At 43.7% G+C, this 18,628-nt stretch overlaps 1 protein-coding gene across 2 annotated transcripts in view; it reads right to left on the bottom strand.

Moving 5' to 3' along the window:
* The window catches only part of LOC139300706 (protein TsetseEP), a 19,479-nt gene extending 1,218 nt beyond the window's left edge, over window positions 1-18,261 (bottom strand). The window contains exons 1-4 of one of the 2 annotated variants that reach the window (XM_070923874.1): window positions 17,932-18,261; window positions 6,662-7,343; window positions 5,411-5,510; window positions 3,617-3,678 (exon numbers count right to left, since the gene is read on the bottom strand). In XM_070923874.1, the coding sequence (XP_070779975.1) occupies window positions 3,645-3,678; window positions 5,411-5,510; window positions 6,662-7,343; window positions 17,932-18,207 (1,092 nt within the window). In that variant the 5' untranslated portion in view covers window positions 18,208-18,261 and the 3' untranslated portion in view covers window positions 3,617-3,644. Of the gene's footprint in view, window positions 1-3,616; window positions 3,679-5,410; window positions 5,511-6,661; window positions 7,344-17,931 lie in introns of those variants that run through there. The other variant, XM_070923875.1, reaches the window with a different exon arrangement.
* Between the last annotated feature and the right edge of the window lie 367 nt (window positions 18,262-18,628).

Here is an 18,628-nt window from a genome sequence, read left to right as displayed (position 1 = left end):
GCGCTCGGTCCTCAGTTACAGGAAACCAGCACCAGATGGAGGCTGAGCGACGTGAACGTGATGAAGCACCAGTAACACCTGCAGAGTGTTTCACCAGCTCGTTCCTCCCCCATGAATCATCTCACCACCCCTCAGATTCATCTGGTGACCCTTTGGGGGGAACCAGTATACTACAGTAGCTAACTGTATATAAACTGTATATGTGCCCTTATAATGACACATTATATTAACTGTCACTATACATTGTAAATTCTGTTTTATATATACACACACATGTATATATATATATATATACACACACACATATATCTATATATATATATAGAGAGAGATTATATTTGTGATTCTTGGCAGAGCTTTTCTCTTTCTGTATTTATTGTGACTGTTATGCACCAAAATACAAAGACAGTCGACCTGTTCCCGATTCAGAGTTAAGTGTTTCCTCGTGTTTGAATATTTCCACATGTACAGGTGTAGTAACCATGTTTGCCCTGCAGGGGGCGCTCACACGCAACAGGGAGGCTCAGATATGAACAAACAGTGTTGGTACGAGGCTGATATGAACTCTGGCAGCTGGTTCCTAAAATCAGAGCAGCACCCACCCAATTAAACTGTATTCAGATCCTTTACTGAAGTAAAAGTACTAATACCACACTGTAAAATACTCTGTTACAACTAAAAGTCCTGCATTGAAAATATTACTTAAGTAAAAGTATGTAAGTATAATCAGGACTGAAACTAATGATTATTTTCATTATGGATTAATCTGCTGATTATTTTCTCCATTAATCGATTACTTGTTTGGTTTAAACTACTTTCTACTTCGACTCGACTACAATTCACAGGCAAATAAAGTACTTTTTACTTCACATCATTACATTACAGATTCACATCAATACAAAATATAATCAACAAATAAATCATGATGCATTATTACAGACGAAGCTACTCGGCAGTATGTAAAGTAATGAAAATGAACATTACAGTGAGTATTTCTACACTGTGGTATTAGTACTTTTACTTCAGATGATCTGAGTACTCTGTCCACCACTGACATGGATTAAGTTTATGAGCGAGTATTGTATAATAGTAGTAGTACTCACTGTCTACAGTATACTGCAGTATTATTTGTTGACAGTAACGTTGAAGTGAACTGAAAGTCACAAACACCAGAACCTTCACAGACTCTGACTTTCCTCTGTGTTCCTGCCTCCCTGGACTCACCGATGTCTTCACTTTGTCACCAACTCGTTCGTTAACCTTCGAGTTAACGAGACGGCGTCTTGGCGTCAGCGCTGAGACGGACAACGTGTCCTTTGTCTTTCCTCTTAAAGCCTGCTGAAGCTTCCTATAGGATCTTTTGTGTTTCCTGTATGGACGTCTTATCCCCTCCGAGAACACATGACCCACATTGGCCTTCCCAGCATCTCAGGCCTTTTGTCCCCTTTCAGGGAGCGTGTACTGGTTTCTACTGGCAGGTTTTAGCTCCAGGACCAAGTGGCAGGACTCAGATGTGATACTGGTGTGTTTTCTGTTAACTGGGATCAAACAGGAGGTGAATAATAAGAGGATGACTCCATCTGCAGTACTGCAACATGCTGCAGTACTACTGCATACTGCAGTACTGCACTGTAACATAATACAGTAGTGCTGTAACATACTGCAGTAGTGCTGTAACATACTGCAGTACTACTGTAACATACTGCAGCAGTACTACTGTAACATACTGCAGTAGTGCTGTAACATACTGCAGTACTACTGTAACATACTGCAGTAGTGCTGTAACATGCTGCAGTACTACTGTAACGTACTGCAGTACTACTGTAACATACTGCAGTAGTGCTGTAACATACTGCAGTACTACTGTAACATGCTGCAGTAGTGCTGTAACGTACTGCAGTACTACTGTAACGTACTGCAGTACTACTGTAACATACTGCAGTACTACTGTAACATACTGCAGTATTGCTGTAACATGCTGCAGTACTGCTGTAACGTACTGCAGTACTACTGTAACATGCTGCAGTAGTGCAGGTGTAACCGCTGCCTGTCTCGGCGTGAACAGGTGAACCATGTGACCCAGGTACGTGGCTCCAGTTAAAGGGTGCCTCAGGAGGACTGGAGGAGGAGGAGGTCAGTGAAGGCGTCACAGGGACGACAGGTGGACTAATCAGTAGGGATAGACTGATCATTTATTTATGGATATTGATCACCAGATATTGTGCCAATAATCCCCATCGTCAATGTGGTTGATCCAGAAAATTCTGCCAGGAGCTTTAGTTACTACATGAAAAGTACTGGTTTGACAGAACATAAAGTAAAAAGATTAGTAGTAGTATTTTGGGAAATACTCTTAAAGAGTGTGACTAGAAGGAGGATAATAATCTCATGTCTGTGTGTTAAGCAGACTCATCGTCATGGGGGGGGGGGGGGGGGGGGGGGTGCCCAATAACATAGCTTTTAATAAATAATTAACACTTTTAAAACTCAAAACAATTGTAAGTTATACCAAAAGTTGGGAAATCAAAGATTTGGCGTTCAGTACTGAGCTGGAGTCAGGACACAGTTAGCCTAGCTTAGCATAAAGACTGAAGGGAGGGGGAATCAGCTCGCCTGAAAAAGCTGATAACCCCCCTAAAATATATTGTTATATTGTTTGTAGACAGATTGAGTCCCTAAGTGTTCATTTATGAGCTTCAGGTGTATTTTTGAACTTTGGACAGAGCCAGGCTAGCTGTTTCCCCCTGTTTCCAGTCTTTATGCTAAGCTAGGCTAATCCTATCCTGACTCTGAACTTCAAGGACCAGTGTGTAGGCTTCAGGGGGATCTATTGGCAGAACGGGAATATAATATTCATAATTATGTTTTTAGTGAATAATCACCTGAAACTAAGAATCGTTAGCATCGTTAGCCCTTCATAGCTACAGAGGGAGCAGCTCCTCTTCCACGGAGCCCGCCATGTTTCTACAGTAGCCCAGAGCGGACAAACCGAACGCTTAGAAAGGGGGGGCTGAGGGGAGTTCACCACTGGATGGCACTAAATCCCACACAGACATGACATTGACATCCATCTGAACGTCAGAGACAGATTATTAGATTATCATTATTATTAGTTTATTAGTTTCTGTCACTTTAATGATGACATCTTGAATGAAGATGGATTTCTTATTTTCTGCTCACAATGTACAAATGAAAGAAATCTATAGAAGAAGAAAATTCTAGAGACAGAAAAACGTCCCCGTCTCTGAAGAGCTGCATTCAAATAAAACTTCCATTCACTGATTGTGTTTCTGTGTAAAATATAGAAGCAAATCATGTATATTGAATCTGCCAAGTGACTCATTGCTAAAACCTTTCATTTGTTTTTGGTACTTTTTATTGCACATTTATCTGGTTCTGTTATTTACATTCACATTCAATGTAAATTACTATTAATATAATTAAAATAAAATACAGGTTGTGAGAAAATCTCTCTCAATGGATTCGAGGCTTATTGGAAACTTTGGTTTTGGACTTTGATCCAGTATCAGTCGATCCGTACTTGTGAGGTGTTGGTGTGGGGAGAGGACTGTTATTGGGAGGTGATTCAATAGAAACATTTCCTTACCACGTCCTTCCTAACACTGTATGTCTGCTGAGGTTGATTATAGAGAGGTAAAATCAGACGTAAGCTCTATCCTGAAAAGATAAAGGTGGAGGCAGTCAGACTCTCTGCTGAGAGCAAACACACAAACAACATTTGTTGTTGCACATTAAATCATCCACAAAAACTGGGGCGTCATGCTCGGAGATTCCCGCAGACCTGGAACCAGGAGGAGGAGCAAGACGGATGGATGAACTGAAGTGGAGGGATGGCTGGGTATCGCCAACGACAACACCTGACTTCTGATACTAAATGATGTTGAATTACATATTTATTAAGATATTTTTCTAATGACGCGACAGTGAGTTCTGGGAGGTGAGCACATCGGCCTCTGCGACCTTTGGCTTCTCATAACAAGCTTTTCTACATGGAGCCGGACGTTCACCTTCAATAAACTGCAGTTACATAGAAAACCAGCCTCATACGCTGCCGTGTTATGAATCTGACCAGCTTTCCAAACGTACCGATGCTCGATGCTGTGGACTCGTTTTGGTCAGGCGGTATTGAGGTTTGACACCCAGCCGTGGTTGAGGGCGCGGCTGTGGACGCTAACATCACACAGGCACGGCTCGGTTTATAGAAACTTAGTGAGGGGAGATGGAATGAGGAACTTGGACGAGGTTCAGCATGAAACTCTTTCCCTCTGCTGGAGAAATATTTATTCATCTGTGACGTTATTTGGCTCCAAGACAGAAGAGAAACAAACTCAACACAGAGACAAAGAACACTTTCCCTCCTCTGCTTCTCCTTAAGAATTCAACAGAAACACAATAAAGCAGCGCTGCCAAACCACAGAAACATTTCAGGAGCTTCTGGAGTTTAACAGAACGAGCCTCCAATCAGAGGAGCTGCAGACGTTCCCTCCCCCAGCTGACAAAAACAGAAACATGCAGTAAACGGAAAACTAAACAGAAGAATGTACTTTTCCTTTCCTTTAACTGGGCTGAAAACCGTCGTCCACCTTCAGGCGGCAGACAGAGAGGGTTACATAACGCCTCGCTCTGTTCACTCTCAGGCCTCAGGGAGAGCCCACAGAGGCATGCTGGGTAAATCTGTCATTTCACACATTCATTTCAAACTACGGCCAGAAGAAAGCAATTATTGACCAGGAGAAAACACCTTTTCTAGTCAGATTCAGCTTGTGAGGCTCCTTTTTCAGAATTACAGTAAATTACATCGACAGCTAAAGGTGGTCTGCAAGCTGACAGTGGCTACGTCAGCTACGTCAGTTTAAACCCGAACAGGTCCAACATGTTTGGACCCATGAAGACCAACAAACAGGCAGGACTTTTACTTGAGTATTTTTACACGGTGATACTGTTGCTTTTTGATTATATACTTCTTCCACCAATGTTGAAATCTAACCGCTAATTTCTTTAGTGACTCAAAAACAGCTGTCGGATGTAAGAATGATAACGTGCTAGCATGGATGATAGCTCGGCTAACTCTTTCTGCGAGGTGACACTATCCATGAGTCTATTTTAGTTCCTTTAGTTCAACACCTGAAAGTTTCTATGCGTGTCTGAGAGAACAGCCCCCCCCCCCCCCCCCACCTCCCGCTACAGGATTAAAGCTGCAGCAGCTCCCTCTCAGACCAGCCGGCCTTTCGTTTCATGCAGGGGACACGCGAAGGATGAAACTAAATAAAAGAGGGCAGAGAGCGGGAAGTGTTTGTATTAGCATGCATACGACAGGTCATATGTCACGCCTGGTAGCATCACCAGCATGAAGGCAGGCAGGTGGGGGGGGGGGGGGGGTTCAACTGACCTCTGCTCCTCCTCGATCTCCTCCTTCGTCATCAGCGTCTCAAACTTGCTCTGTTTCTTTCCGGGAGTGAACTTCACTTTATCTTCAGCTGCAGCCACATCTGACACAGAGAGAGAGGACAGCCCACATGTTACTGACTGACCTGGAATCAGCATTTAAACACTCATCATCATCATTCTTATAGTAAGACCCTCATGACTATTACATTAGCACTTAATATGTAACTTGAACAAGTGGTTAATAATGCCGTGCACACACACACACACACACACACACACACACACACACACACACACACACACACACACACACACACACACACACACACACACACACACACACACACACACACACACACACACACACACACACACACACACACACACACACACCTGTTGCTCCACCTGCTGTGTCACAGGTTGGAGGGACACAAAGCAGACTGTCAGTCTGGACAGCGGCTGCTGTTCAGGGCAGCCAAGTGCTTTACTGACTGTTAAAGATTAAGTATCATCCTCCTGAAGCAGATGGCTGCTCCACGTCTACACACACCAACTGACCCACTGATACAGCATGCACACACACACACACACACACACACACACACCGTCAATACACTGCCACACTGTCAGTGGACGACACTGAGGAGACAGGAAGTAAACAGGAAGTAAACAGCTGGTCAGACGGACGACATTACGACTCCCCAAAAGTGAAGCCAAAATGTCTTGATCGCCCCCTAGTGGCTGGCTGCAGTATATGTTATAAGCCCCGCCCTCCGTGTGTGGGCGTGGCCTCGCGCCGTAGCCCCACCCCCAATCACCACTGCGCAGACTATGGCTCCAAATGACGTCACCAGCGCAAGATGGCAGCGGCCGTATCCTGGAGAGTTTGACTTCATTTCAGTACAGTGGGGAGGAAGAGGAGACGCGTCGGCCATCTTTATACACAGTCTGTGGTGGAGACGCGTCGGCCATCTTTATACTAATTATTACATTATTATTTTTATTGTTAGCATTAGGACCTGCTCATAGTCTGAAAGGCAACAAGCTCAACTGAGAACAGAAACACAAGAAATAATGCTGTTGGGTTTCTTTTCATTTGCTTTGAATTTGATGTGGATCAGTCACACCTGGACCGGCCACACCTGGACCGGCCACACCTGGACCGGCCACACCTGGCCAATTCCTGCAGTGGAGAGAGTACTTAGTGGCAAAGTAGAACTACTAAGAGCAGAGAGACATACAGAGGTCTTACCATTCAGGACGGTCTCTGGTTCAGGTTCTAGTTCAGGCTTGGGTGATGCCTCTGCAACAGGTTCAGGGGTCAGCAGGTGGTCTTCTGTGGATCCAGGCATCAGCTCAGGTACAGACTGCTCAGGTTCAGGTTCAGCCACAAGCTGCTGGACCTCTTTAGATACTGGTTCAGACGCAGCCACAGGCCCTGGATCAGGTACTGCAACAGGTTCTGGGACATGTTCGGGTACAGATACTGGTTCTGGGACTGCAGCTGCTTCTGGGACTGGTTCAGGTACTAATACTGGCTCTGGTACTGGTTCTGGCTCTGGGATAGGTTCTGGCTCTGGTACAGTCTCTGTTACTGTAACTGGTTCTGGTGCTGCTACGGTTTCTGGGACAGGTTCTGGTGCTACTACAGGTTCTGGGACAGGTTCTGGTGCTGCTACGGGTTCTGGTGCTGCTACAGGTTCTGGTGCTGCTACGGGTTCTGGTGCTGCTACGGGTTCTGGGACAGGTTCTGGTGCTGCTACGGGTTCTGGGACAGGTTCTGGTGCTGCTACAGGTTCTGGGACAGATTCTGGTACTGCTACAGGTTCTGGTGCTGCTACGGGTTCTGGTGCTGCTATGGGTTCTGGGACAGGTTCTGGTGCTGCTATGGGTTCTGGGACAGGTTCTGGTGCTGCTACGGGTTCTGGGACAGCCTGGATAGACAAACAAAGACAAACAAAGAAAACAGTGAACAGTTGATGTGAGCAGCTGCTTCAAATCAGCAGTTTGTTTCATCAGTGTTTTGGTGATAAAACAGAGACTGATGGACAGACTGATGGACAGACTGAGAGACTGATGGACAGACTGAGAGACAGACTGACAGACTGAGAGACAGACTGAGAGACAGACAGAGACAGACTGAGAGACAGACAGAGAGACAGACAGAGAGACAGACAGAGACAGACTGAGAGACTGATGGACAGACTGAGAGACAGACTGAGAGACAGACTGAGAGACAAATAGAAGCCGTGAAGTGCCAACAGACCCCCATCAGTCTGTAGTCTATTGAAGGAGACGTTGTTGGTGAAATAATCCTGTGATTGTGAACAAACCGACAGCCTCACTGCGTGTTGTCAGTTACATGTGAGACCACAACAGGATCCAGGTCCGAGGAAGTATTCAGACTTTCATATTTCCTCTTTACAGTGAGAAAACATTACTGATCAACAAAGACTGTCTGATCGTAGGGATACTGATCAATACTAAAGACATCGCATCAGCATATTTAAACATTTAGAAACTGTCTCCATTACAGAGTTTGTCCACCAAGTTGAGTTTTTACACTGTAAAATGTCCCGCTACATATCTGGGTTCATATTCTTAAAAACAAACAACAAAATGTATTGATATGATATGACTGATATCGATATCTGTATTAGACCTTTTTCACAGCAGGCCACATGTGTAATTAATAACATCAATATTACACATGCTGGCTCACCTTCATTAACTAATATTAACATTATGATACGAAACACACTCTGCTGTACTGAGTGCTGACCGGACCGCTGACCTCTGACCTCTCAGACTTGTGTGGGAGGGACTACTGTCAGATGCAGCTCCTCATTGAGGATCAGCCACCGCCTGCTGCTGACACCAGGACAAATTAAACCCTCTTCAGTGCTCAACCTGAAGTGGTCCTAGGTCCCCTTTCAGCGGGAGCTTCTGAGTCCCGTTGGCAGCAGAATGGGAAGAATGGGAAAACCTCCCACCTCGGCCCCTTTAGCTTAGAGTTAGCTTCGAGGCTAACACCTGCAAACTGCAGGATGGCTTGGTGACTTAGCTAACAAGATACACTGAGTACAGCTTTGGAGTATTTGGAAGGTTAATTATTATTTACAGTTTCCCCTGCTTCCAGTCTCTGTGCTAAGCTAGGCTAAACACATCCTGGTTATGTTACTGGACGCACAGAGATGAAATATATATATATATATATATATATATATGTATATGTATATGTATATATCTGTTCTCATCAGAAGACAAACTAAAGTGATGTTGTGTCTTTGTTACAACATGTTTATTTCATATTAGAGGGAGAAAAACAGAAGCACAGAAGACGAAATGAGACTGTAGTGTCCCTGTCTGGTCCCATCAGACAAATCCAGCCTCGACCTGGACGGACGCCACAGCTCTGCAACTGAAGACTCACTACTGTGACAACTGGTGGCATCATGGGAGGTCAGACAGTGAAATGCATCAGACCTGACTGTGTTAAACCAGACCTGACTGTATCAAACCAGACCTGACTGTATCAAACCAGACCTAACTGTATTAAACCAGACCTAACTTTATTAAACCAGACCTGACTGTGTTAAACCAGACCTGACTGTGTCAAACCAGACCTGACTGTGTCAAACCAGACCTGACTGTGTTAAACCAGTCCTGACTGTGTTAAACCAGACCTAACTTTATTAAACCAGACCTGACTGTGTTAAACCAGACCTGACTGTGTCAAACCAGACCTAACTTTATCAAACCAGACCTGACTGTATCAAACCAGTCCTGACTTTATTAAACCAGTCCTGACTTTATTAAACCAGACCTAACTTTATTAAACCAGACCTGACTGTGTTAAACCAGACCTGACTGTGTTAAACCAGACCTGACTGTATCAAACCAGTCCTGACTTTATTAAACCAGACCTAACTTTATTAAACCAGACCTGACTGTGTTAAACCAGTCCTGACTTTATTAAACCAGTCCTGACTTTATCAAACCAGACCGAACTGTATTAAACCAGACCTGACTGTGTCAAACCAGACCTAACTTTATCAAACCAGACCTGACTGTGTTAAACCAGACCTGACTGTATCAAACCAGTCCTGACTGTATCAAACCAGTCCTGACTGTATTAAACCAGACCTAACTTTATTAAACCAGACCTAACTTTATTAAACCAGACCTAACTTTATTAAACCAGACCTGACTGTATCAAACCAGACCTGACTGTATCAAACCAGACCTGACTGTGTTAAACCAGACCTGACTGTGTTAAACCAGACCTGACTGTGTTAAACCAGACCTGACTGTATCAAACCAGTCCTGACTTTATTAAACCAGTCCTGACTTTATTAAACCAGACCTAACTTTATTAAACCAGACCTGACTGTATCAAACCAGTCCTGACTGTATCAAACCAGTCCTGACTTTATTAAACCAGTCCTGACTTTATTAAACCAGTCCTGACTTTATTAAACCAGACCTAACTATTAAACCAGCCCTGTCTGCTGCCTGCCTGGTCTCTTGATCCCACAGCAGCCCTCCCTCACACCCTCAGACTGGAATGGCATCCATTTTGCCTGAAACTCTGGTCCCTGCCTCGGCCTCTGAATTCCTGAGCCATGAAACACCAAAATAATGTGAACACCAAAGAGCCGACTTGCTGAAACCAAGTGTTCTGGGTCACGATGCTAAATGCAGAGTCATTAAATCATTTTATGAGTCAGCAGGATGATAAACTGTATTCTTAGCTGAAACACAGGCCCGGCTTGTACTGCCGGCCTAAATTGGTCAAATATGTTTGTTGGGTGAGTAAGTCCTACATGAGATCATCATGTGTGATGTTATCCGCTCAGGCAATGACTGTGATATTTCTGATTCAAACAAACAGCATTAGAGGAAGTTATGGAAGCTCAAGACCAAATAGATGAACTGTGAAGAATGAATAAAACACAAACACTAAAATAAAAAGGGATAAATTCAAGATTACAAGATCTTGATTAAAAGATACTAAATCGAGATTATAATATGCACAATCAAGATTATGAGACACTAAATCAAGACTCTCAGATAAATAAAATCGAGATAAAACACAAAATTGACAAAATTTCTCAAAAAGTCAAACTGAAATGATTAAAAATCAAATCAAAAAACTAAAAAGAAGTCAAATGTAATTTAGGAAAATGAGCGCCGCCTCTCTGGATTAGTCCGAGCCGTCTCGGCCTTCACGACCTCCGAGAGCCTTCCTGGTAAATATATCCCGATCCGTAACATTACACTGAGTGCTTCACTCTTAAAAGCCATCTTAGCTCTGTAACAGGGCGCAGAGGCCGGGCATCAGACCTCCCGGCATGCGAGGAATTTAGTGAACAACCTGAGCGGACACTAAAGAGGAAGCGGCTCCAGTGGGTGAAGAGCCTGAGGACGCCATGTGAGATCAGCAAGCTGTTCGTCCACAGCTGCCAGGAGGGCGAGGACACAGCTCCTCTCCTCTCACATCACAGAGACATTATCCCGAGATGTCTTCTCTGTTCTCACACGGCTCATATACACAGGTTACAGCGATAACGGCGAGCGGGGAATCATCACCTAAATTATTCATCGTTTCTGGAACAACAGGACCTTGATCTCAGACAGAATTAAAGGTCACGGTCCCTAGCATCACTTTGTTAGCTGTAGAAGTGGCATTAGCTCTGCGAGTTGGATAAAAACGGTCTCAGAAGTAGTCAGGTCCTTTACTTAAGTAAAAGTCCCAACAGATGAGTGTGGAAATACTCATTCTACATCAGATCAGGACGCTAACGTTAGCCGAAACTCCATCCAGCATCCAGGCCCAGTGGGGCTTTTTCTAACGTAACCCCCACAAAATAATGGCTTCAGCTAATGATATGCTAACTCTTGGTGTTAAAGCGGGTAGTTAGCCGAGCATGTTGACATTTTCAGGTCACATAAGAGCAGATAAACACTTGTCTAATCCAGTCCTTACACTTCTGCTTGTGTTTTTGGTTTTGGAGAGACTAAAAAAAAAAAAGATCGGATCTACAACAGCCCCATGTACACCCCCCTCAACATGTGCAGACATACAAAGACTGACAGGGGAGAAAGCACCAGTCCGATAATGACGCCGTGTCTATGAGGCAACATCTTTGAGATCATCTTTGGAAATGGCTGTTAGCTCCACTGCATCACTTAACTCAGGGTCTTCCCATGAATGAAACGCTTGAGGAACAAATACCAGTAACCCTTCCCCATGTTGGAATAGAGCTTCCATCTTTGTCTAAACACAAGACTCATTGTTCCCTCGGCTCTCTGACGCCGCCTCCATTCACGGAGGAGACAACGAGACACGTCCTCTGTTCTCTGCGGGGAGACGTCTGCAGAGGCCGACTCAAGGTGTTCACCTCAAACCGACTGACGCAGGTGAACACGTGCGTTCACATCCAGAACGAACCTCGCGATCACACTGAATCCTTCTTTTGTTTCTCTTCATTATTCAGCTCGAAAATGTGTTCATGTTATTTTGTCCAGTCATGGAGGAAGTATTCAGATCTACTGATACTTCACTAAAAGTACAAATACCACGCCATAAAAATACTAGTGAGAAATGCCGTCACAATGAGCCAGAGCCCAAAGTGACGCCTTCACAAAGCTCCACATCATTAACAAGACATTACAGTTATTAACAGCATTCAGAGGGAAAGCAGCACATCTGCATCTGAACAGCTGGAACCAGGAAATGGTTTCGCACCATCAGTCCACTTCCTGTCAGTCCACTGATCCATTCAGCTGGACTTAATAAACTGTTGGAGTTTCATTAATAATAAAACATCAGATCTTATAAACTCTTCAGGTGTTTTAATCTGTAAAGTCACTGTCAGACAAATGGAGTGAAGTCAAAAGGACAATATTTCCCTCTGAGATTTGGTGGAGGAGAAGTCGAAAGACTCAAGCAAAGTACAAGTACTACTTAGTGAGTAAGTGTTTGTACTTGAGTAACTGCATGTTTCTAAAGCAGTCAGCAGTGAGTGACATGTCTGTCCCGTCAGAAGCTGCAGTGCTTTCACTTTCTCACTATAATAGAAGAAATTGTTATTTCTGTGCGAACATCTCATCCACACTTTGCTGCCAGTTTTGCGGCTCTGGCTCAGGAACATAATGTCCGTCTCCGGTCTTAATCCGGCCCACAAAGCTCTGATTGGCTCAGCTGTATTTTAAACAGCCGTTACTGAGCACAACACAACAACACTTATTTTAAATTAGTGAGAAAATCAGAGGCGCCCGCGGTGATGGAAAGGTCTGGAGCGAGACTAACTGAGGACTGGTTCTGAGCTCGAACCGTTTACGAGGAATTATAAATAAAAAACACGCTTTTTAATTCCAAAGTTCAGTCTGCGTCCATCTGTCTGTAAAGCTGCCGTCGGCCTGACTGACCTGCTGTCTGTTCTTTAATGACACGTGGCTGCTCTGTCCTGTATGATGCAGCTGAGTCCTCATAATATTATCAGTATCACCCTCACCAGCCTTTAGACCGCCAGTAAAGGAGGAGACGGACACATCTCGACTGAAATCAGGAAATAAATGGGTTTTTGTGTTTCACTCAAGTGTGTTTAACGGACTTGAGACACATCACAAAGTTTTGGGTGAGTTTAATAAAGAGCTCGGCCATCTTGGCTTCAGAAGAAAACAGAAGCAGAACAACTCGCGCTCAGTGCTGGTTTTCTGTTATAAAGAGCTGCTGTGGACCGACTCTCTGTCTCTCTCTTTCTGTCTGTTACTGTAAACTCTGACTGGACTGCAGTGCTTCATCGTGGCCAGAAAAAGACCAAAACCAGGATGTGCCGGGATGTGTCCTCTCTGGCGGGCTGGAGGCAGCAGCGGCAGTGAAATCACCACAGAGGAGGAATTAGCTGCGATGCTGTGATATGAAGCCATTGTTTTCTGCTGGATTTGATACCAACAGCTGTGAGCACTAACCAGACCAGACCGGGCCAGACCGGGCCGGGCTTCAGAGGGAGGAGAGGCAGGAACTGTGCCAGGCCAGGGGGGAAATACCAGCAGAGGTATGTCACACAACAGAGGAGGCCATGGCAGCCTGATAAAACCCAAAGAGATGAGAGGTCTGTGAACGCCACACAGGCCACGCCCCCTGGATGACTCAGCCTGACTCATGGACTAAAGATGGAGGACGTGTGGGGGGGCTATAACAACATCTCTAAATTATGACTGAAGTTTCGGGGGCTCACTATAGAAAAATAGAGATTTTAACAAATATTTGGACAATTGCAAATAGATTTTATGGGTACCGCAGAAATCTGGGAATTAAATAAACATGTGAAATAAAATTCTGGGGGCACTTTCACTAAATCCTTTAGGGCACCATGAAATATTTTGGAATCATGACAAACAGACAGACTGTGGGAGCGGCCCTGTGATGGTCGATATGATGTAGAAACATCTGACATCTGTGCTGATCAGAGAACAGCTGACTCCAACACCATCCAACGTGTACACGCTCACGTCTCCATATATGGAGAGCTGCATCGCTACGAGCAACACTGTGGTCGCTTTCCAAGAACGAGGAGGGAGAGGAGACGAGAAACTTCAACTCATTCAACTAAGCTCACCTTTTTCACTTAAAGACACTTTTCCAATTTCCAACTAAATCAGCACATTTTTTGTCCCATGCAGTTAACTTTAAAAAACTCGACCTGGATGAGAACAAAAGACTACAAACAGCTTTCTGCCCTCTGAGGCTGCAGTGTGGGCGGAGGTGGAGCCCAGGCAGCTGTAACTTTAGAAGAAGGAACAGAACAACATGCTAAGAACATAAATGTCACAGGGCCACAGATGGCACAGATACACGGAGCGGCTGCAGGTTGTCCATCAGTAAACAGGAAGCAGGAGCTCAGACTGAAACATGAAAACACTGCAGGAAAGAACCTGGTTATTGATTACTGGATCATTCCAGTGGAGTTTGAGTCCAGCAGAAGAAACAAACAGTTTTTAGCTACTGGGCAAAATCCAGAGAAGAAGAGGAAGTACTCAGATCCTTTACTGACGTAACAGTACTAATACCACGCTTAAAAGTTTACATTTTCATGTTTTGGGTGCAAAAGTCTTAATAAGAGTTTGTGCATATTTGTAATACCTGAAAGGCTCCGTCACATAGGGGAAGGTTTTGTGAATGAACTGGCTGTTGCTTCACCTGTCAATCACTGCAGCGTCACACGTCTTCAGTTTCCATAACAACGGATTTACCACCAAAAGTCCTCCAACAGCTGCTCGCTGCAGTTTTTAATCAAACAGCAGGAAATAGTGCATCTGTTGGGGACTATTTTCAGCGGCGGATGAATCCACATGTGGTGCTCTAGTGAGTGTTTGGGGCAGCAGGACGGTGTGTGTGGGTCAAGATGAACTACAGAGTGTGTGTTCATGGTGATGAAGGAAACAACAGTGAGGCTCACTGATGAAACACTTGTTAGCAGATACATTCACTGCTGAACTAATACAGAATATCTCCAGACTTCTACTTTAAATTACATTTATTGGGAGCTATCAGTGTGGATCTTCTGTCCGACTTTGCATTCAATTTAAGTTTAAAATCAAAGAAAGTAAAACAGAAATACTTATTTGTATAATACATATTTGTCAGGTTGATTCAGTTGGTCTGCAGCTTCGGTCGTAACAGACGGAGGCCGAAACAACAAGACTGGCTGTGTTTCGGCTCCGCAGGCTCACAGACACAGAGCTTCCTTTATGTGGACGTTTACACAAAGAAAACTGTAAAATGTACCATGATGCTCTGCTGCTGCTGTGTGATACAGACAGCGACAGGCCTCTCAGTGTGTTGGATAACGTTATCAGTGGAAGAGGAGGGCGTGACTGAAGGCCTTTAGCTGCTTTATATGTGGCTTGTAACAACATGACATACAGTATGTTGTGAGGTCCATGTGTTTCATCACTTCTGTCTGTTAATAATAATAATAATTCACTCAGAGTGAATTTAATACAGCAGCAAAGAGAACAAAGATTCCAGAAGTAGAATCTGTTGAATCATCAAACAGCTGTGATCTTTGATAAAAAGCTACACTGAAGGACAGAAGTCAACTACGTCTCCCAAGGTGCATTTCATCAACAAACATCCAATCACAGATGAGAAGGGGGAGCTCCCCCTTCACAGTGTTGAGAGATGTTCAGCCTGAATCAGCAGGATGAAATACTCAGAACAGCCTTCCGTCACACCCACCTCCACCTGTCCCTGCAGCACCAGAGTCCATTTCAGACATGTGACACCGTGAACAGACTCAGGTGTAAATATAGGGTTCATGTTTGGCACCAAATATAGACGTCAGTCCGTCGCATGCTACAGCAGCGGTGAGCTCATTCTCCAGGCTTTTCAAAAGGCTCTGCTTCAGGTGAAAAAGGTCTAAAAGATGCAACAAACCAGGGTCAACATGCCGGGTGACCTCTGGAGACTAACTGGCTTCGGTCCTGCTGCTAACAACCTGATCCCCGATTTGCATTTCGACTCATAACCACAGTAACATCAGCAGACATTCAAATGCTTCAGGAGGGCGAACACAGGGCCTCAGCCGTGGACAACATTTTCATAAAGGTCCGTCACCGCGTGCACAAGCAAATAATCAGCTGTAATCAGCAGCTGTACGAGGAAAAGACGGCGACCGTATTTGGGCGTCAGGCAGCCAAACATTAAACATGATGAGATAAACTCCAACACAGTTCTTTAATCGATTATCGGACGTGTTAACAATCACAGCTCAGGTTAGTAGCTTCTGACGTGGCCCATAACTGCTGCCAAAAGTAGGTATTTGAGTATTAATAATCGTTCTCCAACCTCCACACAACAGACTTAAGTCCTGGGCTTCAAATAACGATTATTTTCATTATCGGTTAATTATTTCCTTGATTAAATGTATCAAATGTCAGAAAAGCTGCTGAAAACATCTGTTCAGGTAGAACAGACGGGATAAATGAATTCTGACATTCTATGACTCTCATGACGTTGAGGAGCTCTATTTGTTCAAACGTTAGCTTTGTTAGCGTCAGCGGTGCTCTGCGCTGCCTGGCCAGCTTCTGTTTCTGTAGCATTAGCATTAGCATGAGGCGGACAGCTGCCTGACAACCCCACAGTGGAAAGGAGTTAGCTAACTCTCAGGACTGCTAACAGTTAGCAGGACTGCTAACAGGCTCCACCCAGCTACACAACAACATACTACAACAAAGCCGCAGTCGGCTAATATAGTTTTGATTCAATTATTAATACCTGAAGTGAGTCCAACACTAGTGACAGACAGCAGGTGGAGCTCCAAACCGTCCAATCAGAGACGTCTAATAAAGGCAATTAACGTGCAGGTGGGATGTAAGAGCAGCTCTAATGATCGACCTGATTGGATCCACTTTGTCCCCCAACAAGTCCAATCTACCATCAGCGTCAACTCATGCAACTATCTACTAAAGCTTAATTATTAATAAAGCCAATATTAGTATTAATATGTGAGAAAAACAATATAGGAGCCTTTATTGCGACACTTTTAATGTAATTCTTCAGGACAATTGAGCTGATGCAGACCGCGATGTGCAGTTGAATGCTCTGGGAAAAAAGCTAGTAAGAGGGCCTTGAGTTTATGCAAAAACAATAAATATCCCTCAAACGTGGTTGTCAAAGATGTGATGGAGGCATCAAGTGAAAACAACTAATCAATTAATCGATTAGTGAATCAACAAAAAAATATATCAACCAGCAATTACTTGATAATCAATTAATTTGAAATTTTATAAAAAGCAGAGTCAACAGCTTGCAGCTCCATGAGGCTGGACTTTGAGCTAAATGCTAACACGCTGATGTTCCCCATCTTAGCTTAGCATGTTAGCATGCTAACATTAGCTGATTAAACACAGCTGAGGCTGATGAATGTTGACAGATTTGCTGCTTTTCTCTGTTTTACTTCTCAGTAAACTGAATATTTTGGGGGGTTTCAGTCGAACAAAACGAGACATTTGAAGACGTCACTTTGAGCTCTTGGTTTCACTACTTTGTGACATTTTATCAAATACATAATTAATTGCAAAAAGAATCTACTTAACAATCACTGAAAATAACATTTGAACATGAACATAACATTTTGTCTTTGATTAGTAATAAAGTACTTCATGAAGTATTTCCAGAGTATTACTATGCCTGTATGTGTATATATGCAGTGTGAACAACAGTGTACACTTTAATTATCCTGTCACTTAACAATTATTTACTTATTATTTTTAACATTTTTAAACTCATTTAAGTCATCAAAATATAATACGTATATTTCATTTTATATGTATGTTGATCATATTTGGCACAAAAATGTCTTTATGTTCTTCTTATTTTGACTTTTGCTGACTAGAAAATTAAAGTTTGATAAGAAAAAACTGTTGTTTGTTCAGAGACAATAACCAATGTCACTATTAGATATTTCATACAGCAATACATTGATCAAAAACAGAATCGATCGATCTTACCTTGACTTGTGAGTCCTGGATCTTCTCAGCGGCTCCGATGTCCTCCACAGCCGGAGATGGAGGCTCTGGCGGCGGGGAGGCTGCGGGCGCGGGTCGGAGCTCTTCTCCCAGAGCTCTGGACGGAGGGATGTCGTCTCCGTAGCCGACTTTGGGCTTCTTGTTCCCGGCTGAGGAAGAGGAGGCGTCGGGCTTCTTGCTCAGGAGCGAAGAAGCGAAATAAATGGCAACGACGGTGAAAAGGATCGCGGGGATGATGACGGTCGGGTCCAGATCCATGATGAAGGTTTTACGAATGAAAAGTTAAAAAGTTGAACTGTGAGTGTTAATCAGGCTGCGGTCACACACGCACTGAGCTGCGTCCCGCCTCTTAACACAATCTCACCGCAACAGCTGACAGCACAGAGCGAGGGGACCGCACACTTCCGGAGTCTTTACAAAATAAAAGCCTCTACCGGATATAGATGTCAGAATAATATATCGTTTTTGAGTGATGACAGAAAAGTAAAAGTGGGAAGTACATTTACTCAAGTACTGCAGTGTACAGTTCATAGGGAGAATATTTAATATTTTTGTGCTTTAAAAAGTGATTCATCGATAATCAAATGAGTAAATTTTCTGCTAATCGACTAAACGATTAATTGAAATAACGTTGCAGCTCTATTCATTATGATTTAATAAGTACAAATTATGTTAAATT

This window comes from Enoplosus armatus, chromosome 17, assembly GCF_043641665.1.
Source record: "Enoplosus armatus isolate fEnoArm2 chromosome 17, fEnoArm2.hap1, whole genome shotgun sequence".
Classification (NCBI taxonomy): domain Eukaryota; kingdom Metazoa; phylum Chordata; class Actinopteri; order Centrarchiformes; family Enoplosidae; genus Enoplosus; species Enoplosus armatus.
This window is presented reverse-complemented; position numbering and strand designations above follow the sequence as displayed.